The sequence below is a fragment of the Ranitomeya variabilis genome, chromosome 8 (assembly GCF_051348905.1).
Source record: "Ranitomeya variabilis isolate aRanVar5 chromosome 8, aRanVar5.hap1, whole genome shotgun sequence".
Taxonomy (NCBI): domain Eukaryota; kingdom Metazoa; phylum Chordata; class Amphibia; order Anura; family Dendrobatidae; genus Ranitomeya; species Ranitomeya variabilis.
In genome coordinates this window covers 167,332,556-167,359,149 of record NC_135239.1, presented here as the reverse complement: position 1 = coordinate 167,359,149, position 26,594 = coordinate 167,332,556, and the positions used below count along the sequence as shown (strand labels likewise).

General features: G+C 43.9%; 1 protein-coding gene across 3 annotated transcripts in view; it reads right to left on the bottom strand.

Moving 5' to 3' along the window:
- Positions 1-26,594, bottom strand: part of CACNA1I (calcium voltage-gated channel subunit alpha1 I) — a 566,555-nt gene that overhangs the window by 323,809 nt on the left and 216,152 nt on the right. For all 3 annotated transcript variants that reach the window (XM_077277427.1, XM_077277430.1, XM_077277429.1), the window contains exons 5-6: positions 2,929-3,244; positions 2,694-2,786 (exon numbers count right to left, since the gene is read on the bottom strand). In XM_077277427.1, coding sequence (XP_077133542.1) covers positions 2,694-2,786; positions 2,929-3,244 — 409 coding nt within the window. The remainder of the gene's footprint in view (positions 1-2,693; positions 2,787-2,928; positions 3,245-26,594) is intronic.

Sequence of the window (26,594 nt, the reverse complement as noted above, 5' to 3'; positions counted from 1 at the left end):
GGCAGGGATATACAGGGAACTGCTAGTTCTGAAACAGAGAAAACAATTTTTTATCAAACCTGCAGCAAGAAGCCCAGTAAATGATACATCGCTGGAATCAGGGTCCCTGCCCCTACCTCATACTGCTCTCAGATGGGTCAGAAAAAAATGGTGATAGATATCCTTTAAACAATTAGTAAAAAGCATCACAAGCAAATGACTTAGTTAAATTAATATAATATCAACCTTTCAATATCGAAAGCTGCCTTATTCCTATTTATTTAATAAAAAAAAAGATTGCTTCATATTTGTTTCAGTTTAAAAAATTCTTCAGTGTAGAAAAACGAGGGAAGAGTGGTCTTATTTTTGTGATTGGTCCATTTTTGATCTTGGTCACAGTATAACACAATTTCTCGTCATTCTCCCCATAATACGCCGGGCCTGCGGCTCCGCTCCAGTGTTTTTTAGAGAATGTAACCGCTCTGTGTCAGCTCTGTGACCTCTCTCGGTCTCATTAGTGTGGGAACGCTTGGCGCCTCTGCAGAGTCAAACTGTTAGGAAGCTAAATCGCGGGTAACTACAACAGTTCCAAGATAGTGATGTTCTTCCCGGCAGAAACGCAGGAGGTCAGGAAAAGCTCCTAATTACACCCACTGCTATGTTTGGATTCCTTTTGTTTTACAATGTACCATTTGAAAGCAACTTTTATGTGAATGGGTAAACAACATTTACAGGCTTTTGGGTGAATTCGGAGAGATTTCATTTCCTCAGCTGGATAGGATAGCATAGTTGCTGACTGCCGTTTCTGCCATATCTGACTCCTCCGAGTCAAGGCCATTGTGGAGTCTTGCAATGTCTCCACCACTTAAAAAGAATCCATCGCCAGGCTTTTACTACCACATATGAGAGCACTGATTCAAGTGATGTATCACTTACTGGGCTGCTTGCTGCAGTTTTGACAAAATCCCTGCTTTATCTGCTGTAGATCTACAAGTTCTCTGAATGCGGAGCTGTTTATAACCCCGCCCACACCGCTACACTGTGCATCGGCAGAAAACTGCCAATCAGTGGTGGGGGAAGGGGTATACAGAGCTTAGAGAGGACTACAGCACGTTTACTAGTCTTCAGCCAATAAAACAGTGATTTTATCAAAACTACAGTAAGTAGTGAAATAAGTGACACATCACTGGAATCAGGGTCTCTGTCTCTACAGTTTGCTCCTCTCAGATCAAGGCAAAAAACCTAGTGACAGATTCCTTTTAAAGACTAGGTTCTCACCTTGTGGTACGTGGGAGGTGCTTGTCATACTATATCTCTATCTTTCAGATTACACTGTGCTCAATCATATCCTTAGTAGGTTTTCTGATTTGTTTGAGTAGGAGGCACTTGCCTTAAAGGGTTATTCTCACATTCTTTTATTGGGGAAAAATTGAAATAGTCCATGTAAAACAAGTAACTTTGCAATTTAACTATTATTATAAATGATCTTTGCACTCAAGAACCGAGCGATTTATGACATTTTTTGCTTACTGCTCATTGCATAGCTGATCACCATTGTGAAGCTGGCCAGATGGCTGGAGTACACTGTTATCTTATGATCTGACCCCCTTCAGTCACTTCATTCTTCTGATGATGCTACATGAGACAAATTTGCCTCTACGGTGTCAGAGACGTGCACAATACGGACCAGCGGTGCAACGATGCTACTGATCTAAACTAGAAATCCTTGATTGATGCTGGAGCCACAGGGTTGGGGGACATGTGAGCATTGTGGTAAATACATAGGAAGATGAAAAGTCGGCACTCAATAAGATGAAGTGAAATAATTTAGCAAAATATTTATTCATGCAATTCAATTTATCCCGAATATTAACGTTTCAGCCCTGAGTCGGGCCCTTCATCAGAGTGGAGCCGATTGCTAGGGTTGCGGTGAGAGAATCATGTGTGTAGTGCTGCGCATATGATTCTCTCACCACAACCCTAGCAATCCGCACAACCCTGATGAAGGGCCCGATTCAGGGCTGAAACGTTGATACAGTATTCGGGATTAATTTTCTGGATGTATTGAATTCCATGATTACAATATTTCCTTTGTTTCACTTCATCTATTTATTACGTATCAGAGGTTACTTGGGTACCAACTCATCGATGCTTCTGTAGGACCTGGCAATCACATGATCGCTGGGTCCTTGTCCAGCATAGCAAAGCTGCTGGCTCTTAGAAGACCAAGATCATCTAAGCTAGTGAAGGCTGTTGTGCAGCCTGGCTTTCAGTCATGGCCGGTGTGGCTTCAGTCACCACTCAGTGCACAGTGAGCCCCGATACTGACTGACAGCCAGCTCTCTACTGATACACTACTGAGCCGGCTGTCTTTCAGTGCAGGACGTGGTCAGAGTCGCTGCTCACTAGGCACTGAGCGGTGACCAAGGCCCTTCCAGTTGTACCACTATGACTGAAAGCCAGAGGCTGCAGGGAGGAATAAAGTTAATTTCCTCCCAGCAGCCAGACTTTCAGTGTGGTGGCCGCACGGCTTTAGAACACTATTAAACTGCAGATGAACCCCATATTTGCCGGTTAATAGTGTATTTTCACATGACAGTTTCTCTTTAAGCTTTGTTAGTGTCCCATTTGTCAGACCCCCAGCGATTATCAACTTATCACCTTTTTTGATCATTCCATTAATTAACAACTTTTTTAAAGCATAAATTACTTACTATAATCAGCAGAATGAAGTAGATAAAGTTATAGAAGGAGTGTGCATCCATGACGTAATACATAATCTCTACCCAGCCCTCTAATGTAATGACCTGTAAGACAGAGAACAGGAATTGGAGCATGCTACTTTTTTTTTTTAGAGCAATGACCTAGTTATAGTTATTTTTACAGCTCATTTATAGGCAATAATTCTATCATAGTCACTTGAAAATGTCAATTATTACAAAACTCCACCTGAAATATGACAATCCAAGCATAACCAATGTTATCAAAGTTAATGGCGCCCTTATGGGGATTGGTGTTGCTGGTGCGACAAACATTGTAGTACTGATTCCAGTTGACACACATGCCGCTGACATTAAACTCCTGTCGGATGGAATTGTAGTAATAATAGTCCTCTTTATCCAAGCAGCATGTATGTCCCCGATCCCTAAGTGGTGGGATCTCGTGACAGCCCATGATTCCATTATCACCAGACAATGAACAGATAAATGGCATTTCATCATCTTCTTCAGGCTGGTAATATGGTGGCAATGTGATATCACCTTGTCTGAAAGACATAAATAGAAAAACTGTGATGAATAATAATTCATATAATGAAGCATACAGCAATGTCTAAGCAGTATTCAAATGGATAACACAACATTATGACAGAAATCTTCGATGCCACAATAATTCAGTACACACAAGTAAAGACTAAGGACACCATTGACAACGTCCTTGCACAGTGCCGTCATGGGGCACATTGTAACGTCACAATGTTGTAACGGACATCAACTGAAGCCTAGTAGGCACCTTGGGGGATAGACAGAGCGCACACAGTTCAGAGTGAAGCAGAGGGCTGGAGATGAGTGAAGCGCGGGAAGGTGAAAAGAAGAGGCGCAGAGGACCGGAAAGTGGGAAGATGAGCCTTAGGCTGGGGTCACACTTGCGAGTGCAATGCGAGAAACTTGCACGAGTCTCTCGCATCAATATCCGGCACTGCCACCAGCATTCGAGACCAGAGTGTGCGGCTGCATGTATTTCTATGCAGCTGAACGCTCCGGTCCCGGAGGCAGTGCCGGATATTGATGCGAGAGACTCGTGTGAGTTTCTCGCATTGCACTCGCAAGTGTGACCCTGGCCTGAGGGAGCACTCAGACGGCCATTTAAATTGGACGAGGATCTCAACGTAATGATTGGACTGGCCAATACATGAATCTCATGCTCGGGACAGGAGAGCCGAAGGCCAGTCCGAGCATTGCATTGCGATCCCAGTTCTAGTCATTCAGCTGTGTGATTCTTCCCTCAGAATTCATTTTTTTAACCTTTTGCTGACCCTCTTTAGTTCAGCAAACTGTCAGCCAATTAGCCGCTATTTTGTTGAATTTGTGTAGAGCACATTACAAAAATGTCTGCATCCTGGAGAATATGAATTTTTATAAAATTTTAGATGAATTCATCTCCACTCTATTCCATCATTATTCCATCTCTAGGTAAAAAAAAAATGTGCCATAAGTTTCACTTTGAAATCTCCCTTACCAAATTCATGAGCAGGCCTCCTTCTTTTCATTCTTCAACCTGCTCCTTCAGTAGTGTCAGACATTTCTCTTGTGTGTGTTTCCCTCACAGGAATACATGTCATCCACACGTCTGATTTTCTCGCACTAGTGTTATCTGTGGTTTTCGCAGATAACACTCTTACATACAGTTTGATAGTCTATGGGGCTGTGCACATGTGTACATTTTTGCCTGAACCGAATGTTCCACGGAAAATGTTGGAGACATGTCTAATTTTTATTTGAGCCTTGGATCAAAATTGTCAATGCAAGTCTTATGGGTTCCTGAAAAACCTGAGAGTGATCCAACTTTTCCTTTTTGGGGCCGTAGGCTATATATGGTATACAGTATATGGTTGTGTAATCATCAATTGTGAGAGCTGTATGCATCCTATAAGAAGAAACAGTCTTGGATAGCAAGGTTTGTGCAAAGTTGTCCTTGTCCTTCTTACTACTAATAGTGTCATGAACCGACACGGTTGAGTCCAGCGGACGACACAACGAACACCAACAATTTGATGGAATGGGGAGAGGAAGGCCCTAATAGTAGCAAACAAGGGATGGGGCACCTCCTGAGCTCCAACCTGTGCATGTCTCTAAACTCTCCTAATGCCCTAAGCGGGTCCTTCCCCCCGGTACCGTCACGTGCCTAGTCCCTCTTTGTCACCCCACTGTTCCCTGGCTAGTGCACTGGCCAGCAAGGACTCTAGCCTCACCACTGCAGATGGTGAACAACTCCGGGAGAGGGACAACAACAAGACAGACAGAAAAAGGGAAAATAGAATTTAACACTGTCCCTGCTGAAAAGCACCACACAGCTGAGGATACGGCACCAGGACCATGAACTCCATGAACACAGCAGAAGAACCACTGCAACCAGAGAGCTCTTTACTCCAGGTTTGGTCAACATAGATTACTCTATTACCGACAGTCAGCTGATGCTTCATGTGACCTTTTAATGGATGGTGGAAGTGGTCACCACCCACATCAGCTGACTAGCAACCAAAGCCAAAAAGTTGCCAGCAAGGGAAACAGACATTAACCCCTTCACCCCCAAGGGTGGTTTGCACGTTAATGACCGGGCCAATTTTTACAATTCTGACCACTGTCCCTTTATGAGGTTATAACTCTGGAACGCTTCAACGGATCTTGGCGATTCTGACATTGTTTTCTCGTGACATATTGTACTTCATGTTAGTGGTAAAATTTCTTCGATATAACTTGCGTTTATTTGTGAAAAAAACGAATATTTGGCGAAAATTTTGAAAATTTCGCAATTTTCCAACTTTGAATTTTTATGCCCTTAAATCACAGACATATGTCACACAAAATACTTAATAAATAACATTTCCCACATGTCTACTTTACATCAGCACAATTTTGGAACCAAAATTTTTTTTGTGACGGAGTTATAAGGGTTAAAAGTTGACCAGCAATTTCTCATTTTTACAACACCATTTTTTTTTAGGGACCACATCTCATTTGAAGTCATTTTGACGGGTCTATATGATAGAAAATACCCAAGTGTGACACCATTCTAAAAACTGCACCCCTCAAGGTACTCAAAACCACTTTCAAGAAGTTTATTAACCCTTCAGGTGTTTCACAGGAATTTTTGGAATGTTTAAATAAAAATGAACATTTAACTTTTTTTCACACAAAATTTATTTCAGCTCCAATTTGTTTTATTTTACCAAGGGTAACAGGAGAAAATAGACCCCAAAAGTTGTTGTACAATTTGTCCTGAGTACGCTGATACCCCATATGTGGGGGTAAACCACAGTTTGGGCGCATGGCAGAGCTTGGAAGCAAAGGAGCGCCATTTGACTTTTCAATGCAAAATTGACTGGAATTGAGATGGGACGCCATGTTGCATTTGGAGAGCCCCTGATGTGCCTAAACATTGAAACCCCTAACAAGTGACACCATTTTGGAAAGTAGACCCCCTAAGGAACTTATCTAGATGTGTGGTGAGCACTTTGACCCAACAAGTGCTTTACAGAAGTTTATAATGCAGAGCCGTAAAAATAAAAAATCATATTTTTTCACAAAAATGATCTTTTCACCCCCAATTTTTTAATTTTCCCAAGGGTGAGAGAAGAAATTGGACCCCAAAAATTGTTGTGCAATTTGTCCTGAGTACGCTGATACCCCATATGTGGGTGTAAACCATTGTTTGGGCGCAGGGCAGAGCTCGGAAGTGAAGGAGCGCCATTTGACTTTTCAATGCAAAATTGACTGGAATTGAGATGGGACGCCATGTTGCGTTTGGAGAGCCCCTGATGTGCCTAAACATTGAAACCCCCCACGAGTGACACCATTTTGGAAAGTAGACCCCTTAAGGAACTTATCTAGATGTGTGTTGAGCACTTTGACCCAACAAGTGCTTCACAGAAGTTTATAATGCAGAGCCGTAAAAATAAAAAATCATATTTTTTCACAAAAATGATCTTTTAACCCCCATTTTTTTATTTCCCCAAGGGTAAGAGAAGAAATTAGACCACAAAAGTTGTTGTGCAATTTGTCCTGAGTACGACAATACCCCATATGTGGGTGTAAACCATTGTTTGGGCGCATAGCAGAGCTCAGAAGGGAAGAAGCGCTATTTTACTTTTCAATGCAAAATTGACTGGAATTAAGATGGGATGCCATGTTGCGTTTGGAGAGCCCCTGATGTGCCTAAACATTAAACCCCCCCACAAGTGACACCATTTTGGAAAGTAGACCCCCTAAGGAACTTATCTAGATGTGTTTTGAGAGCTTTGAACCCCCAAATGTTTCACTACAGTTTATAACGCAGAGCCGTGAAAATAAAAATTATTTTTTTTTTCACAAAAATGATTTTTTAGCCCCCAGTTTTGTATTTTTACAAGGGTATCAGGATAAATTGGACCTCAAAAGTTGTTGTCCAATTTGTCTGGAGTACGCTGATACCCCATTTGTGGGGGGGGACCACTGTTTGGGCGCATGACAGAGCTCGGAAGGGAAGGAGCACCATTTGGAATGCAGACTTAAATGGATTGGTCTGCAGGCGTCACGTTGCATTTGCAGAGCCCCTGATGTACCCAAACAGTACAAACCCCCCACAAGTGACCCCATATTGGAAACTAGACCCCCCAAGGAACTTATCTAGATGTGTTGTGAGAACTTTGAACCACCAAGTGTTTCACTACAGTTTATAACGCAGAGCCGTGAAAATAATTTTTTTTTTTTTCACAAAAATGAAATTTAGCCCCCAGTTTTGTATTTTCACAAGGGTATCAGGATAAATTGGACCCTAAACGTTGTTGTCCAATTTGTCCTGAGTACGCTGATACCCCCTATGTGGGGGGGAACCACTGTTTGGGCGCATGACAGAGCTCGGAAGGGAAGGAGCGCCATTTGGAATGCAGACTTAAATGGATTGGTCTGCAGGCGTCACGTTGCATTTGCAGAGCCCCTGATGTACCCAAACAGTACAAACCCCCCACAAGTGACCCCATATTGGAAACTAGACCCCCCAAGGAACTTATCTAGATGTGTTGTGAGAACTTTGAACCCCCAAGTGTTTCACTACAGTTTATAACGCAGAGCCGTGAAAATAAAAATTATTATTTTTTTTTCACAAAAATGATTTTTTAGCCCCCAGTTTTGTATTTTCACAAGGGTATCAGGATAAATTGGACCCTAAACGTTGTTGTCCAATTTGTCCTGAGTACGCTGATACCCCCTATGTGGGGGGGAACCACTGTTTGGGCGCATGACAGAGCTCGGAAGGGAAGGAGCGCTATTTGGAATGCAGACTTAAATGGATTGGTCTGCAGGCGTCACGTTGCATTTGCAGAGCCCCTGATGTACCCAAACAGTACAAACCCCCCACAAGTGACCCCATATTGGAAACTAGACCCCCCAAGGAACTTATCTAGATGTGTTGTGAGAACTTTGAACCCCCAAGTGTTTCACTACAGTTTATAACGCAGAGCCGTGAAAATAAAAATTATTATTTTTTTTTTCACAAAAATGATTTTTTAGCCCCCAGTTTTGTATTTTCACAAGGGTATCAGGATAAATTGGACCCTAAACGTTGTTGTCCAATTTGTCCTGAGTACGCTGATACCCCCTATGTGGGGGGGAACCACTGTTTGGGCGCATGACAGAGCTCGGAAGGGAAGGAGCGCCATTTGGAATGCAGACTTAAATGGATTGGTCTGCAGGCGTCACGTTGCATTTGCAGAGCCCCTGATGTACCCAAATAGTACAAACCCCCCACAAGTGACCCCATATTGGAAACTAGACCTCCCAAGGAACTTATCTAGATGTGTTGTGAGAACTTTGAACCCCCAAGTGTTTCACTACAGTTTACAACGCAGAGCCGTGAAAATAAAACATATTTTTTTTCCCACAAAAATGATTTTTAGCCCCCCAAATTTTTATTTTCCCAAGGATAACAAGAGAACTTGGACCCCAGAAGTTGTTGTTCAATTTGTCCCTAGTACGCTGATACCCCATATGTTTGGGTAAACCCCTTTTTGGACGCACGGGAGAGCTCAGAAGGGAAGGAGCACTGTTTTACTTTTTCAACGCAGAATTGGCTGGAATTGAGATTGGACGCCATGTCGCGTTTGGAGAGCCCCTGATGTGCCTGAACAGTGGAATCTCCCCAATTCTACCTGAAACCCTACCCCTAACCTCACCCCTAACCGTTTACTGAACATTTTCTGACAGTCATAAGTGCCACGTATATAAGTGCCACGTATATAAGTGCCACGTATTTAAGTGCCACGTATTTAAGTGCCACGTATTTAAGTGCCACGTATTTAAGTGCCACGTATTTAAGTGCCACGTATTTCAGTGCCACGATATTTCAGTGCCATGTATTTCAGTGCCACGTATTTCAGGCACTGAAAAATACGTGGCACGTAAATACTTCAGTGCCACGATATTTCAGTGCCACGTATTTCAGTGCCACGTATTTCAGTGCCACGTATTTCAGTGCCACGTATTTCAGGCACTGAAAAATACGTGGCACGTAAATACGTGGCACGTAAATACGTGGCACTGAAATACGTGGCACTGAAATACGTGGCACTGAAATACGTGGCACTGAAATACGTGGCACTGAAATACGTGGCACTGAAATACGTGGCACTGAAATACGTGGCACTGAAATACGTGGCACTTAAATACGTGGCACTTAAATACGTGGCCACTGAAATATCGTGGCACTTATATACGTATATACGTATTTAAACGTATATTTCAGTGCCACGTATTTCAGTGCCACGTATTTCAGGTTAGGGGTAGGGTTAGGGGTAGGGTTAGGGTTTTTTTTTTTTTTCTTGTTTTCTTGTGTTTTTCTATAAAAACGCATGCGTTTTACCGCGTTTACATGCATTTTTTCACACATGCGGTTTTTTTAAAAAACGCATGCAGATAAAAACGCAAGTGTGAAACCAGACTAAAAGACGCTTTTTATAGCAAAAAAGTTTTTGCGTCTCCACATTTTGAGACCTATAATTTTTCCACATTTTGGTCCACAGAGTCATGTGAGGTCTTGTTTTTTGCGGGACGAGTTGACGTTTTTATTGGTAACATTTTCGGACACGTGACCATTTTTTATCACTTTTTATTCCGATTTTTGTGAGGCAGAATAACCAAAAACCAGCTATTCATGAATTTCTTTTGGGAGAGGCGTTTATACCGTTCTGCGTTTGGTAAAATTGATAAAGCAGTTTTATTCGTCGGGTCAGTACGATTACAGCGATACCTCATTTATATCATTTTTTTATGTTTTGACGCTTTTATACGATAAAAACTATTTTATAGAAAAAATAATTATTTTGGCATCGCTTTATTCTGAGGACTATAACTTTTTTATTGTTTTGCTGATGATGCTGTATGGCGGCTCGTTTTTTGCGGGACAAGATGACGTTTTCAGCGGTAACATGGTTATTTATATCCGTCTTTTTGATCGCGTGTTATTCCACTTTTTGTTCGGCGGTATGGTAATAAAGCGTTGTTTTTTGCCTCGTTTTTTTTTTTTTTTTCTTACGGTGTTTACTGAAGGGGTTAACTAGTGGGCCAGTTTTATAGGTTGGGTCGTTACGGACGCGGCGATACTAAATATGTGTACTTTTATTGTTTTTGTTTGGTTTTTTTAGATAAAGAAATGTATTTATGGGAATAATATTTTTTTTTTTATTATTATTTATTTAGGAATTTTTTTTTTTTTTTTTTACACATGTGGAAATTTTTTTTTTTACTTTTTTACTTTGTCCCAGGGTGGGACATCACAGATCGCAGATCTGATAGTGTGCACAGCACTCTATGAGATCGGCGATCATCCTTTCATCGGAGCAGGCTGCAGCTTTCATCTGCAGCCTGCTCCGACCCGGAAGTGCTCCCTGCAGGACCCGGATACAGCCCCTCGGCCATTTTGGATCCGGGGCCTGCAGGGAGAAGACGTTCGGTACGAGGTGAGTACATCACCTTGTACCGATCGTCTCAGGGAAGCCCGCAGGGAGCCCCCTCCCTGCGCGATGCTTCCCTGTACCGCCGGTACACCGCGATCATGTTTGATCGCGGTGTGCCGGGGGTTAATGTGCCGGGGGCGGTCCGTGACCGCTCCTGGCACATAGTGCCGGATGTCAGCTGCGATATGCAGCCGACACCCGGCCGCGATCGGCCGCGCTCCCCCCGTGAGCGCGGCCGATCGCGTATGACGTACTATCCCGTCGGCGGTCATGGGGGCCCACCCCACCTCGACGGGATAGTACGTCAAATGTCGGGAAGGGGTTAATCCTTGCTGGCCCAAAAGGAAAAAAAGCTACATTTTTACATTTAAATTATAGCAGAAACAGAGCTGCCACAAATCCAAAAATGAATCGTGACAAATAGGTTTCCAATCTGTTTTTAATGTACTCATAAAGTATACAACTTTAAAGAGATGTCAGGTGCAGGCCGATGATCTTCCTATCATTATTTTAGTAAAAAGTGAGCTATAAAAATTATACAGAAACTATAATACAAAAATATTTTGTACAGCTGCAAATTTTGTGATACTCAGCTATTTTTCTGACCCAGTTTCTTCAAAATAGCTGACATACTTCATGAATATTGTACAGAATTAACACTATTCGTTTTTTGTCTTTTGACTTGTTTTGAACCCACTTAGCGCAAAAGTCACACGTTTTGTAAAATGGTTGTAAAATTTGCACCAAAATAATCACTCTAGGGGGAAACTAATACGCCAAATGTTGGGGCTTTTTTACCCCTTCATGACATATGACGTAAATTTGCATAATATGTCTTGAACCTACATCTTATGTTTTGCCCCTGCCTTTAATGCTAGCTTCAACGCCCCCACATGTGATGGATGATTTAATCAGTCATCATGTTCCTCTAACAGCGACTGCTGGAGTGGAACATTGCCCAACCTTTAACCTTTTTAATCCCAATCTTTGACAGCAGCATTTAACATGTACCAGCATCCTTCCATGTGCTCATTGGTGCACCTGTGATGTGATCGTAGGGTACCGAAGGGTTTCATGACAGCCGGTGGCCTGCTGAAGACTCCCTGTGCCTGTCATTACAATCCTCCTGTGGAAGCCAGCCTGTGACTGGTGTTCATAGCAGATTGAGATTTTAGCTATACGTAGCAGGGCTGATGCACTGCTTTGTATAGCACAAGATGTCCCCTAAGGGGACTATTAGGCTGCCGTCACACTAGCAGTATTTGGTCAGTATTTTACATCAGTATTTGTAAGCCAAAACCACGAGTGGAACAAATAGCGGAAAAGTAGAATAGAAACATATGCACCACTTCTGCATTTATCACCCACTCCTGGTTTTGGCTTACAAATACTGAGGTAAAATACTGACAAATACTGCTAGTGTGATGGCAGCCTTAAGTAGAGTAAAAAGTTAAAAAAAAAAAATTAAATATGAAAAAAATAAAAAAGACAAAAAAGTTCAAATCACCCCCCTTTTCCCCCATTAACCCCTTTGAGACGAAGCCCTTTTTCATTTTTGCATTTCTGTTTTTTGCTCCCCTTTTTCCCAGAGCCATAACTTCTTTATTTTTCCATCAATATGGCCATGTGAGGGCTTGTTTATTGTGGGACAAGTTGTGCGTTTAAACAACACGATTGGCTTTACCATATCGTGTACTCTAAAATGGGAAAAAAATTCCAAGTGCGATTAAATTGCAAAAAAGTGCAATTCCACAGTGTTTTTAACATTTTTTTTACCATGTTCACCAAATGCTAAAACTGACCTGCCATTATGATTCTCCAGGTCATTACACGTTCATAGACACCAAACACGTCTAGGTTCTTTTTTATTTAAGTGGTAAAAAAAATCCAAAGTTTGTTAAAAAAAAAATTGTGCCATATTCTAAGATCCGTAGAGTCTCTGCTTTTTGTGATCTCGGATTGGGTGAGGGCTTATTTTTTGCGTGCCGAGCTGATGTTTATTAATACAATTTTGGTGCAAACTGCAGATATGATCTTTTGATCACCTGTTACTGCATTTTAATGCAATGTTGTGGTGACTAAAAAAACTTAACAAATATTTGTAGGTTTGATTTTTATTATTGGTTTATTTTGAATGGGACGTATTTTTTTATTTCTTAAATATTTTTAATAACATTTTTTACTTTTGGCATCCTTCAATAGTCTCCATGGGAGACTAGAAGTTGCCATAACCCGATCGGCTCTGCTACATACAGGCGATGATCAGATCACCTGTATGTAACAGAATTACTCACTTGCTATGAGCGCCGACCACCAGGCGGCGCTCACAGCAAGCAGGCAGTGACAAAGATAGAGGTCTCCAGGAGACTTCTGGTTGTCATGCCAACCCATCGATGACCCGTGAGATAGGGGTCACCAATGGTTGGATTTCCATCGCGATGACCGGAATCGCGCATTAAATGCCGCTGTCAGCATTTGACAGCGGCGTTTAATGGGTTAAATGCCACAGGTGGATCGCAATTCCAACCGCGGATGTCCCAGGTACATGTCAGCCGTTCAAAACAGCTGACGTGGCGGGAAAAATGTGAGCTCACCGCCGGAGCCTACATCAAAGGGAGAGAAGCGACATGCGAAGAACTAGTACGGCGCATGTCGCAAAGGGGTTAAAAATAAAACTGTAAAAAAATACATATTTGGCATTCATAAAAGTCCAATCTATCAATATATATAAAATAAATTAATCTGATCAGTAAATAGCGTAACAAAAAAATCAAAAAGTCTAAATTATGTTATTTTGACCACCACAATCTAATATATAAAGCTGAATGTGTGTATGTCCGGGATTGGCATCTGAACCGTCGCAGCTACAGCCACAAAATTTTGCACAGTCACACGTCTGGACCCCGAGAGCATCATAGGCTATGTTGTGAGGCGAAATTTTAACCCCGCGCTTTCCAATTCACCAAACAATTTTGCCCCTATCTACATAATGGGGAAAAAGTGAAAGGAAAAGTGTTGGAGGTGTCGCAGCTACAGGCACAAAATTTTGCACAGTCTGGACCCCGAGAGCGTCATAGGCTATGTTGTGAGGTGAAATTTTAACCCCGCGCTTTCCAATTCACCAATTTTGCCCCTATCTACATAATGGGGAAAAAAATGAAAGGAAAAGTGTTGGAGGCAAATTGACAGCTGCCAGATGTGAACAAGGGGGACTTAAAGAATGAGAGCGATGGCGCCAAAGAGTATATACCGTACAGTTGCTAAGGTGGGGCCCCGACATGGGATAATCACCACACCACCACGGGGATATGAACACACACAAAATGCGCCACACACTACCACATGCTCGAACACATATACCACCCTCAGCGCACATTTCACCACACATACACCAACCTCGCCACATAAAAGTTGAAACACAAAAGTCGCCACTCAAAACTAGCCACGCGCAAAACTCTCCACATGCAAAACTCGCCACACGTGCAAAACTCACCTCATGGAAAACTCGCCACACGCAAAACTTGCACATGCGGAAAAATTGCCACATGCACAAAAGTTGCAACACATGCAAAAGTTGCCTCACACAAAACTTGCACATACTCAAAAGGCACCACACATAAAACTCGCCACACGCAAAACTCGCCATGCACAAAACTTGCTGCACACAACTTGCTATACTAACCTGTCACATGCAACTCGACACACAAAAAGTTGCTACACGCATGTCGCCACACAAAACTCATCTCACAAAAGTCGCTACATGCATGTCGCCACACGCAACTCAACACACACAACTTGACACACGAAACTCGCCCTAAAACACACACAAGTCTGGTATTATCCTTCAAAAATAAAAATCTGATTAATAAGCAGACAAACTACAAGAGCAACAAATGTACCATATAGGAATCCGGCAGCTGTCAGTCACATGACCTGTCTATTATGTGTATGTGTGAGCTAATATATACTGCCAGGGCGTGGGCTTACTGTTGGCTGGGGACTTATCAGGCTGCCAATTTAGCTTACAAATACTGAGGTAAAAATACTGACCAAATAACGTGTGAACAAGGTCTAATACAGGAGGAGATGACATACAGATATATACTATTTACAGGGGAGATAACACACAGGTATATACTATATACAGGAGATGACACACAGATATATACTATATACAGGAGAGATGATACACAGGTATATACTATATAGAGGAGGAGATGACATACAGGTACATACTACATACAGGAGGAGATGACATACAGGTATATACTATATACAGGAGGAGATGACACACAGGTATATACTATATACAGGAGCAGATTACCTACAGGTATATAGTTATATAGTATATACAGGAGGAGATGACATACAGGTATATGCTATGTATAGGAGGAGATGACATACAGGTATATACTATATACAGGAGGAGATGACACACAGATATATACTATATATAGGTGAGATGACACACAGGTATATACTATATACAGGAGGAGATGACATACAGGTATATACTATATATAGGAGGAGATGACATACAGGTATATACTATATACAGGCAGATGACACACAGCAGGTATATACTATATACAGGGGAGATGACATACAGGTACATACTATATACAGGAGATGACATACAGGTGTATACTATATATAAGGGAGATGACAAACATGTATATACTGAGGTGAAAAAGAGAGGTGTGAGGTGAAAATGAAAAGGTGTGAGTGCAAAATGAGAGGAGTGAGGGAAAATAGTGGAGTGATCGGAAAATGACAGATGTGAGGTCGAAATGACAAGTGTTAGGGGGGAATGAGAGGAGTGAGGGGGAAAATAAGAAGAGTGAGGGGGAAAATGAGAGGTGTGAGGGAGAAAATGAGAGATGTGAGGGGGAAAATGAAAGATGTGATGGGGAAAATGAGAGGCGTGATGGGAAAATAAGAGAAGTGAGGAGCTATAACTAACCACAGATATTTACTATGCCCAGGCAACGGTGGGCTCTTCAGCTAGTATTGCAATAAAATGCAATAAGAGGCAATCAAAACATTGTGTCTACCTCAAAATGGTATCAATAGAAACATCACCTTGGGCGCAAAAAATAAGCCTTCACCAAGCCCAATATCCCCAAAAATGAAAATGTTACGGGTCTCGGAAAATGTCGACAATAGCAAAATATTTTTTCAGAAATTTACATAAAAAATTTCACCATTTAAATAAATAGAAGCACCATACATGTTTGATATCTGCATACTCACTCTGACCTGGGGAATCATATTGCAAAACTGTGCTTTTTTTTCAATTTCAAAGCACTTGGAATTTTTTTCCATTTTCCAGTACACTATGTGGGAGAATAAATAGTGTCCTTCAGAAGTACAACTCTCCCCACACAAAACTAGCCCTCATTTGGCTCTATTGTCAGAAAGATAAAAAAGTTATAGTTCTTGGAAGAAGGGGAGGAAAAAACAAAAAAAAAAAGAAATATGGCAATGGTGTAAAGGGGATAAAAAGTCATATTTCATGACTCTGTAAAAAACATCTAAAACATCCACATTGATGTTAAAATCAGAAAACTAACTAAAGCACAAAAGACTTCAAAAGGAGGAAATAATTTGACGAATTTTATAGCAAGTCAAAATGTCACTGATAGGTATTCACACCAAACAACGGACAAAAATGCTGTGATGAATCTGGCACAACTTCTGACTGACCGGAAGTCTGAGGTAACATCCACAAGCTCTCAATGTAAATGCTTGTGCACACGACAGATTTTCTAGTAAGAGTGCTAGCCCTGGTCTTCATAGATAACACCCTGTACAGTACCCATGATATTCTATGGGGGTTCTCACATGTACGATCATTTCCTTGGACCGAGGTAAAAATCAGAGACATATCCGATTTTGATCTAACAGTCTGTTCAATATCGACAACAAGTCTATGGGTCTGTGAAGAAAATCGAAACAGACTGATTTCTCTCCACTTGTAAGAAAAACTGAGGACTGGTGAAAATATGATCAAAGTCTGGTCTGAATAATAGGATTATTTTTCTCGCATGTGAAGAAATAGGTCATGTGACCTTACCCAAAGTCTATGAGAGCCTCGTTCTGGACTTATAAACTTACATTGACCTGTGACTTCATGACATTTCGTACATACTGTGGTAAAAAATATATATACCGGTATATATATATATTTTTTTTTTTTCTTTTTTTTTTGTCAACATATATCATATTCCAAGATGTGGAACATTTTTGTTTTTCAATTGATTGAGCAAGGTAATCTATAAATCTAATCTAATAATTTACAAACTAAAAATACTTAGTTGATTCTTTTACATTACAGTTGCCATGTAATATACCAGCAAAACTGAAAATCCTCAGTATGGCCATCCCCAGAAAAGCTTTCTTGAAAAAAAAAAAAACATGACCAATTTTCTTCTACATATGAACATCTTATTAATGAAATAAAAATTAGGTCTTGTGCATACGACCGATTGTTATTTCAGAAGAGTATTGTCGGTGGTTTTCACACATAGTACTCATACCCATGATATTTTATGGGACTGTGTGTTAGGAATCGAGTTCCTGCCGCTGCACAGGGGGAATCTCAAACCATGTCCGCTGCAGTCTCCCATTCTGCATCAGCCGCAGTGGAGAATGCTCGGCGGTTATGTCGGTCCCAGCGTCTCACTCAGTCTGATACTGTGCAAAGGGTTACTGCTGCCTTTCCAGGCTCTGCTGTTGTCACTGCCTGCACTGGTCAGTGGCGAGCAGGCTTTTCTGGGACTAAGTTCTGCTTTGCACACACTGAGCATGCCCAAGGTAAGACCTCTCATTGGAGGTCAGGGGTCACATGCTCAAGTACTCTTGCAGCTCCCATTGGTCCTCTAGGAAGGTCCTGAAGTTGCTCTGGTATTGCAGCAACTTCCATTGGTTCCCTAGGAAGATCCTAAAGCTGCTGCAGCTATGAAAGGTTTGCATGGCCGCACGGCCATGCGCTAGTATCACCTCATGTCATGAGCTTGTTATTTGTGGTCGCGCCTGTATGTATGTATTCAGGGACCCGGCTGAAATAAGCCCCTAGAATACCGGCACCTCCGGTGAGGAGTGTTTGTGTGCTTTTCTGGTGTGTGACCACTGACTGCCATCAGCTCAGCAGTTAGCTGTGTTCCCCTGTGATGCTAACAGGGCACAGTACCTTGTTTCTAGCAAATCTGTGGAGTTAACAGAGTTCGCTTATACTGCCATATAGCGCCGCCATTTGCCAGCAGCAAGTTCCTCTCCTGCACAGGACACTGGGTTGCGAACGCACCTATTTATACATATATATATATACTCGGTGCCTTCCGCCAACCCTAACATAATACTAGCGCCAGGGTCTGGCTAGTAAATGGCGGACAAACAACAGTCCTTGCGGTACATCCAGCAGCTGGAGGGTAGGTTGGCGGCTCTCGAGCGCACAACCTCAGCTGTGGATGTTACTGCAGTTGCTGTTCAGACTGCTAGCGTGGCTGCTGCAACCTTGTCCATGGCCTCCCCTGTTCCAACTCTATCTCGCCTCCCGCTGTCAGAAAAATTTTCTGGTGATAGTAAATCTTGTAGGGGTTTCATGAGCCAGTGCTCTATACACCTTGAGCTCCTGGCTGCACGTTTCCCCACAGAGCAGGCAAAGGTGGGATTTATTGTGTCTCTCCTGTCGGACGGGGCGTTGGAGTGGGCTACGCCGCTGTGGGAGCGTGGCGATCATGTCATGCAGAGTGCTCCACTGTTCCTGAGCACTCTAAAACAGGTCTTTTTAGGGCTTCGAGTCACCCATGATACAGCACTCCAACTGTTGGCATTGGCTCAGGGCTCGTCTTTGGTCAGCCATTTTGCCATACACTTCCGCACCCTAGGATCTGAGCTGGAGTGGTCGGATAAAGCCCTTATCCCTATATTTTGGAGGGGGCTGCCTGACCACGTGAACTATGCTCTGGCCTCAAGGGAGATTCTCGCCACACTGGAGGAGTTGATAGCTGTGCCTATCCGTATTTACCTCCGTTTTCACGAGAGGAGGTTAGAGCGGGCCCAGTGTAGGCAGAGGTTTCAGCTGGCTCCCACCTTCGCCAAACCTTTGGAATCTCCGGTCCTGGTCCCTGAGTCACATAGGCCAGGGAAGTGTCACGAGCGGGATCTAAGTCCCAGACCACTCGTGCACTCAAGTTCTGCCATGTTTGCCAGCAGTCTGGACATCCTGCCACCAGATGTTCACAGTGGTCGAGGAAACGTCAGCGTATAGTGGTAGTAGGTGGAGGTACACTAGACATGGCGACGTTTGCCTCCAAATTGTCCTTTAAGGAGACAATTACAATAGGTTCATTCACTCACTTGGTAGAGCTCTGCATGGATTCTGGGGTGGAGGGCAATTTTATGTCTTCTGCCTTCGCCCAATGTCACGCAATACCCCTGGTAATGCTAGCTCAACCTGTAACTATACTAGTGGTGAATGGGTCGACACTGACCTCACTGATAACGCACCAGACCTTCCCTTTCCCTCTGTCCTTGTCGCCATCTCATCAGGAGATTATATCTCTGCTCATCATTCCTGAGGGAATTGATGATATCCTGTTAGGGATGCCTTGGCTACGGTATCACTCTCCTCATATCAAGTGGTCCACAGGCAGAATTTTAGGTTGGGGTGAATCTTGTGGGGGGTAGATGTCATAGGGAAAGCATTCAGGTTGCTACAACTGAGGTACCCACAGATCTATCCTCTCTCCCCAAGCAATATTGGCCCTATGCAGACATGTTCTCCAAAAGGGCTGCGGAGACCCTTCCACCTCACCACCCCTATGACTGTCCTATTGACCTCTTGCCTGGTGCTGAGCCTCCTCGGGGTCGAGTCTATCCGTTGTCTCTCCCGGAGACAGAGTCAATGTCACAGTATATCCGAGAGAAATCTGGCAAGAGGATTCATTAGGAAGTCAGTGTCACCTGCAGGGGCTGGGTTCTTCTTCGTACAGAAGAAGAGTGGAGAACTGCGTCCATACATAGACTACAGGGGTCTTAATGCCATCACCGTTAAGAATAAGTACCCACTACCCCTGATATCTGAGCTTTTTGATAGGCTACGGGGAGCAAGGGTATTTACTAAATTAGATCAGCGGGGTGCTTACAACCTGATTCGCATCTGTGAGGGGGACGAATAGAAGATGGCTTTGTTCCATCTAATTTGCGAATGGAGGTTCTCTCTTAGGTTCACTAGTCCACGGTGGGTGGACATTTTGGGACCTAGAAGACATTTGAGCTCTTAGCGAGGACGTACAGGGGGCCGCATATGGCCCGTGACATCGGGTACTATATTCGGCCCCGAATATTGTCACCTGCGCCAAGAATCGGTCTCCTCGGCAACAGCCTGCTGGGCAACTTTACCCCCTGCCGGTGGCAGACAGGCCCTGGGAGATGGTTGGGATGGACTTCGTGGTAGGCTTACCCAAGTCTCGTAGCTGTACAGTTATCTGGGTAGTCAGCGACCATTTTTCTAAGATAGTGCACTTGGTTCCGCTTCCACAGTTACCTTCTGCACGGGCTTTAGCAGTGTTGTTCGTCAAATATGTTTTCCATCTACATGGCATGCCTGACAAAATTGTCAGTGGTTGTGGTCCTCAGTTTGCATCTCGGTTCTGGAGAGAACTCTGTCGCTTACTCAGCATTGAGCTGAATCTCTCTTCTGCATACCATCCCGAGACGAATGGGTTGCTAGAGAGGGCCAACTAGACTCTGGTCACATACTTACGACATTTTGTCTCCGCCAGGCAGGATGACTGGGCATCTTTGCTACCTTGGGTGGAATTTGCTTTGAACAACGCCATAGCCAACTCTACCGGGCAGACTCCTTTTCTCCTTAATTACGGCCAGCGTCCACGTGTTACTGTGCCCATGCCTGTGTCATCCACCGATTCTAGGGTGGTAGTCTGGGTGGTGGAGGCATGTGACATTTGGGACCGCACACAGGATCAGGATGCCTTCCGGGCCTCCAAGGAGAGAATGAGGGTTTCTGCTGATGCACACCGGCGCCCCTCTCCGACCCTCTGGTGACTTAGTGTGGCTCTCTGCCCATAACATCAGGCTGCGAGTTGAGTCCACTAAGTTTGGCCTCACCACATAGGCCCTTCAAGGTTCTGGAACAGGTCAACCCTGTGGTCTACCGTTTGGCTATTCCTCCGCGCCTTGGTATCACCGACACCTTTCACATTTCTCTCTTAAAGCCCATCTATTTGTCCCGGCTTTCCGAGTCATCTGCCGGGATATCGACTTCATCCACAGATGAGTTTGAGGTGAATGCTATCATGGGGTGCAAGGTGGTACGTGGCAAGAAATATCTGGTGGACTGGAAGGGTCACGGCCCAGAGGGCAGGTCCTGGTAGCCTTTAGAGAGTATTCGAGCTCCGTTGCTCATTGCTGCCTTCGAGCGTAGCAAGGCCCAAGGAGAGGGGGCCCTAGGAGGGGTGTAATGTTAGGAGTTCATATCCTGCCGCTGCACAGGGGGAATCTCGAACCATGTCTGCTGCGGTCTCCCATTCTACATCAGCCGCAGTGGAGCCTGCTCAGCAGACAAGTCGGTCCCAGCATCTCACTCAGTCTGATACTGTGCAAAGGGTTACTGCTGCTTTTCCAGGCTCTGCTGTTGTAACCTGCACTGGTCAGCGTGAGCATGCTTTTCTGTAACTAAGTCCTGCTTTGCACACACTGAGCATGCCCAAGGTAAGACCTCTCATTGGAGGTCAGGGGTCACATGCTCAAGTACTGCTGCAACTCCCATTGGTCCTCTAGGAAGGTCCTGAAGTTGCTCTGGTATTGCAGCAACTTCCATTGGTTCCCTAGGAAGGTCCTGAAGCTGCTGCAGCTATAAAAGGTTTGCATGCCCACACGGCCATGTGATAGTATCACCTCATGTCATGAGCTTGTTATTTGTGGTCGCGCCTGTATGTATGTATTCAGGGACCCGGATGAAATAAGCCCCTAGAATACCAGCACCTCCGGTGAGGAGTTTTGAATGTATGTATTCAGGGACCCGGCTGAAATAAGCCCCTAGAATACCAGCACCTCCGGTGAGGAGTTTTGAATGTATGTATTCAGAGACCCAGCTGAAATAAGCCCCTAGAATACCGGCACCTTCGGTGAGGAGTGTTTGTGTGCTTTTCTGGTGCGTGACCACTGACTGCCATCAGCTCACCAGTTAGCTGTGTTCCCCTGTGATGCTAACAGGGCACAGTATCTTGTTTCTAGTGAATCTGTGGAGTTAATAGAGTTCGCTTATACTGCCATATAGCGCCGCCATTTGCCAGCAGCAGGTTCCTCTCCTGCACGATGGACCCCGGGTTGCGAATGCACCTATTTATACATATATATACTCAGTGCGTTCTGCCAACCCTAACACTATGCACATGTCTTTTTTTTATCCAAGTCTCAGATCCAAATTGGCAATGCAAGTCTATGGGTCCGTGGAAAACACTTGACCGCACTTGGATGACATCCGAGTGTGGTCCGATTTTCACAGACTTATAGGGCCTGAACTGTATAAGAAAAGGTACTGGGACAGCAAAGGAGTAGGAAAGGGTTAAAGAAAAAGATGGGAAATTTTGGGGGCCCCTCTGTGTAAAGGAGTGGGATTATTACAGTACATATAGGAGTTTTGCCGTTAAAAGGCTTATCAGCCATATTACCTTCATCTTGTTAATGCCCCGTCTTCATGCTTTTTCTTTGATAGGTTTGTAGTTTGGTGTATAAAGATGGTTTATAGATTCATACATGAAGATCCAAGGATTTGGTTACAGTTGTAGGTTTATGGATGTTTTGTTGCGTGTTGTGAATTTGCTTTTTGCTCCCTCTAGTGGTTACTAGTTTTTTGACTCTGGTTTTTCTGTCATTCCTTTTATCCGCACCTGGGTCGTTAGTTAGGGGTGTTGCTATATAAGCTCCCTGGACCTTCAGTTCAATGCCTGGCAACGTAGTTATCAGAGCTAGTCTGCTGTGCTCTTGTCTACTGATCCTGGTTCCAGTTATATCAGCTAAGTCTGCCTTTTGCTTTTTGCTATTTGTTTTGGTTTTGTATTTTTGTCCAGCTTGTTCCAAATCTATATCCTGACCTTTGCTGGAAGCTCTAGGGGGCTGGTGTTCTCCCCCCGGACCGTTAGACGGTTCGGGGGTTCTTGAATTTCCAGTGTGGATTTTGATAGGGTTTTTGTTGACCATATAAGTTACCTTTCTTTATTCTGCTATCAGTAAGCGGGCCTCTCTGTGCTAAACCTGGTTCATTTCTGTGTTTGTCATTTCCTCTTACCTCACCGTCATTATTTGTGGGGGGCTTCTATCCAGCTTTGGGGTCCCCTTCTCTGGAGGCAAGAAAGGTCTTTGTTTTCCTCTACTAGGGGTAGCTAGATTCTCCGGCTGGCGCGTGTCATCTAGAATCAACGTAGGAATGATCCCCGGCTACTTCTAGTGTTGGCGTTAGGAGTAGATATATGGTCAACCCAGTTACCACTGCCCTATGAGCTGGATTTTTGTATTCTGCAGACTTCCACGTTCCTCTGAGACCCTCGCCATTGGGGTCACAACAGTTTGCCAGGCCAGTATTAAATGTTTAATGCATTGCAGAAGAGGGATTATAAGAAAGAAGATTCTGAGTTTTTTTTTTCTTCTTCCCCTTTACCTCAGAGTGGCTATGCTTGCTGCAGACATGAATGTCCAGACCTTGATTACAAGTGTGGACCAGCTGGCTACTCGTGTGCAGGGCATACAAGACTATGTTATCAGAAATCCTAGGTCAGAACCTAAAATACCGATTCCTGAACTGTTTTCCGGAGACAGGTTTAAGTTTAGGAATTTCGTGAATAATTGTAAATTGTTTTTGTCCCTGAGACCCTGTTCATCTGGAGATTCTGCTCAGCAAGTAAAAATTGTTATTTCGTTCTTACGGGGCGACCCTCAGGATTGGGCTTTTTCGCTGGCGCCAGGAGATCCGGCATTGGCTGATCTTGATGCGTTTTTTCTGGCGCTCGGTTTACTTTATGAGGAACCCAATCTTGAGATTCAGGCAGAAAAGGCCTTGCTGGCTATGTCTCAGGGGCAGGACGAGGCTGAAGTGTATTGCCAAAAATTTCGGAAATGGTCCGTGCTGACACATTGGAACGAGTGTGCACTGGCCGCTAATTTTAGAAATGGCCTTTCTGAAGCCATTAAGAATGTTATGGTGGGTTTTCCCATTCCCACAGGTCTGAATGATACTATGGCACTGGCTATTCAAATTGACCGGCGGTTGCGGGAGCGCAAAACCGCAAATTCCCTCATGGTGTTGTCTGAACAGACACCTAATTCGGTGCAATGTGATAGAAAAACCGCAAATTCCCTCATGGTGTTGTCTGAACAGACACCTGATTTAATGCAATGTGATAGAATCCTGACTAGAAATGAGCGGAAAATTCATAGACGCCGGAATGGCTTGTGCTACTACTGTGGTGATTCTACACATGTTATCTCAGCATGCTCTAAACGTATAGCTAAGGTTGTTAGTCCTGTCACCGTTGGTAATTTGCAACCTAAATTTATTCTGTCTGTAACTTTGATTTGCTCACTGTCATCTTATCCTGTCATGGCGTTTGTAGATTCAGGTGCTGCCCTGAGTCTCATGGATCTCTCATTTGCTAAGCGCTGTGGTTTTACTCTTGAACCATTAGAAAATCCTATTCCTCTTAGGGGTATTGATGCTACACCATTGGCAGCAAATAAACCGCAGTATTGGACACAGGTTACCATGTGCATGACTCCTGAACACCGCGAGGTGATACGTTTCCTGGTTTTACATAAAATGCATGATTTGGTTGTTTTAGGGCTGCCATGGTTACAGACCCATAATCCAGTCCTGGACTGGAAGGCTATGTCAGTCTCAAGTTGGGGCTGTCGTGGTATTCATGGGGATTCCCTGCCTGTGTCTATTGCTTCTTCTACGCCTTCGGAAGTTCCGGAGTATTTGTCTGATTATCAGGATGTCTTCAGTGAGTCTGAGTCCAGTGCACTGCCTCCTCATAGGGACTGTGACTGTGCTATAGATTTGATCCCAGGCAGTAAATTTCCTAAGGGAAGACTGTTTAATCTGTCGGTACCTGAACATACCGCTATGCGTTCATATATCAAGGAGTCTCTGGAGAAAGGACATATTCGTCCGTCTTCTTCCCCTCTTGGTGCGGGATTCTTTTTTGTGGCAAAAAAGGACGGATCTTTGAGACCTTGTATTGATTATCGGCTTTTAAATAAGATCACTGTCAAATTTCAGTATCCTTTACCGCTGTTGTCTGACTTGTTTGCCCGGATTAAGGGTGCCAAGTGGTTCACCAAGATAGACCTTCGTGGTGCGTACAACCTTGTGCGCATTAAGCAAGGTGATGAATGGAAAACCGCATTCAATACGCCCGAAGGTCATTTTGAGTACTTGGTGATGCCTTTTGGGCTCTCCAATGCGCCTTCAGTTTTTCAGTCCTTTATGCATGACATTTTCCGGAAGTATCTGGATAAATTTTTGATTGTTTATCTGGATGATATTTTGGTTTTTTCTGATAATTGGGATTCGCATGTGGAGCAGGTCAGGTTGGTCTTTAAAATTTTGCGTGAAAATTCTTTGTTTGTCAAGGGCTCAAAGTGTCTCTTTGGTGTACAGAAGGTTCCCTTTTTGGGGTTCATTTTTTCCCCTTCTGCTGTGGAGATGGACCCAGTCAAGGTCCGAGCCATTCTTGATTGGACTCAGCCCTCGTCAGTTAAGAGTCTTCAGAAGTTCTTGGGCTTCGCTAACTTCTACCGTCGTTTTATCGCTAATTTTTCTAGCATTGTGAAACCTTTGACGGATATGACCAAGAAGGGCTCCGATGTAGCTAACTGGGCTCCTGCTGCCGTGGAGGCTTTCCAGGAGTTGAAACGCCGGTTTACTTCAGCGCCTGTTTTGTGCCAGCCTGACGTCTCACTTCCCTTTCAGGTTGAGGTGGATGCTTCGGAGATTGGGGCAGAGGCCGTTTTGTCGCAGAGAGACCCTGGTTGCTCTGTTATGAAACCTTGTGCCTTTTTCTCTAGGAAGTTTTCGCCTGCCGAGCGAAATTATGATGTGGGCAATCGGGAGTTGTTGGCCATGAAATGGGCATTTGAGGAGTGGCGTCATTGGCTCGAGGGTGCTAAGCATCGTGTGGTGGTCTTGACTGATCACAAAAATCTGATGTATCTCGAGTCTGCTAAACGCCTTAATCCGAGACAGGCCCGCTGGTCATTGTTTTTCTCCCGCTTTGATTTTGTTGTCTCGTATTTACCAGGTTCAAAGAATGTGAAGGCCGATGCTCTTTCTAGGAGCTTTGTGCCTGATGCTCCTGGAGTCGCTGATCCTGTTGGTATTCTTAAAGATGGAGTTATCTTGTCAGCTATTTCTCCGGATCTGCGACGTGTGTTGCAGAGATTTCAGGCTGATAGGCCTGAGTCTTGTCCACCTGACAGACTGTTTGTCCCGGATAAGTGGACCAGCAGAGTCATTTCCGAGGTTCATTCCTCGGTGTTGGCAGGTCACCCGGGAATTTTTGGCACCAGAGATCTGGTGGCCAGGTCCTTTTGGTGGCCTTCCTTGTCAAGGGATGTGCGGTCATTTGTGCAGTCCTGTGGGACTTGTGCTCGAGCTAAGCCTTGCTGTTCTCGTGCCAGCGGTTTGCTCTTGCCCTTGCCTGTCCCGAAGAGACCTTGGACACATATCTCCATGGATTTCATTTCTGATCTTCCGCTATCTCAGGGCATGTCCGTTATCTGGGTGATATGTGATCGCTTCTCCAAGATGGTCCATTTGGTTCCTTTGCCTAAGCTGCCTTCCTCTTCCGATCTGGTTCCTGTGTTTTTCCAGAACGTGGTTCGT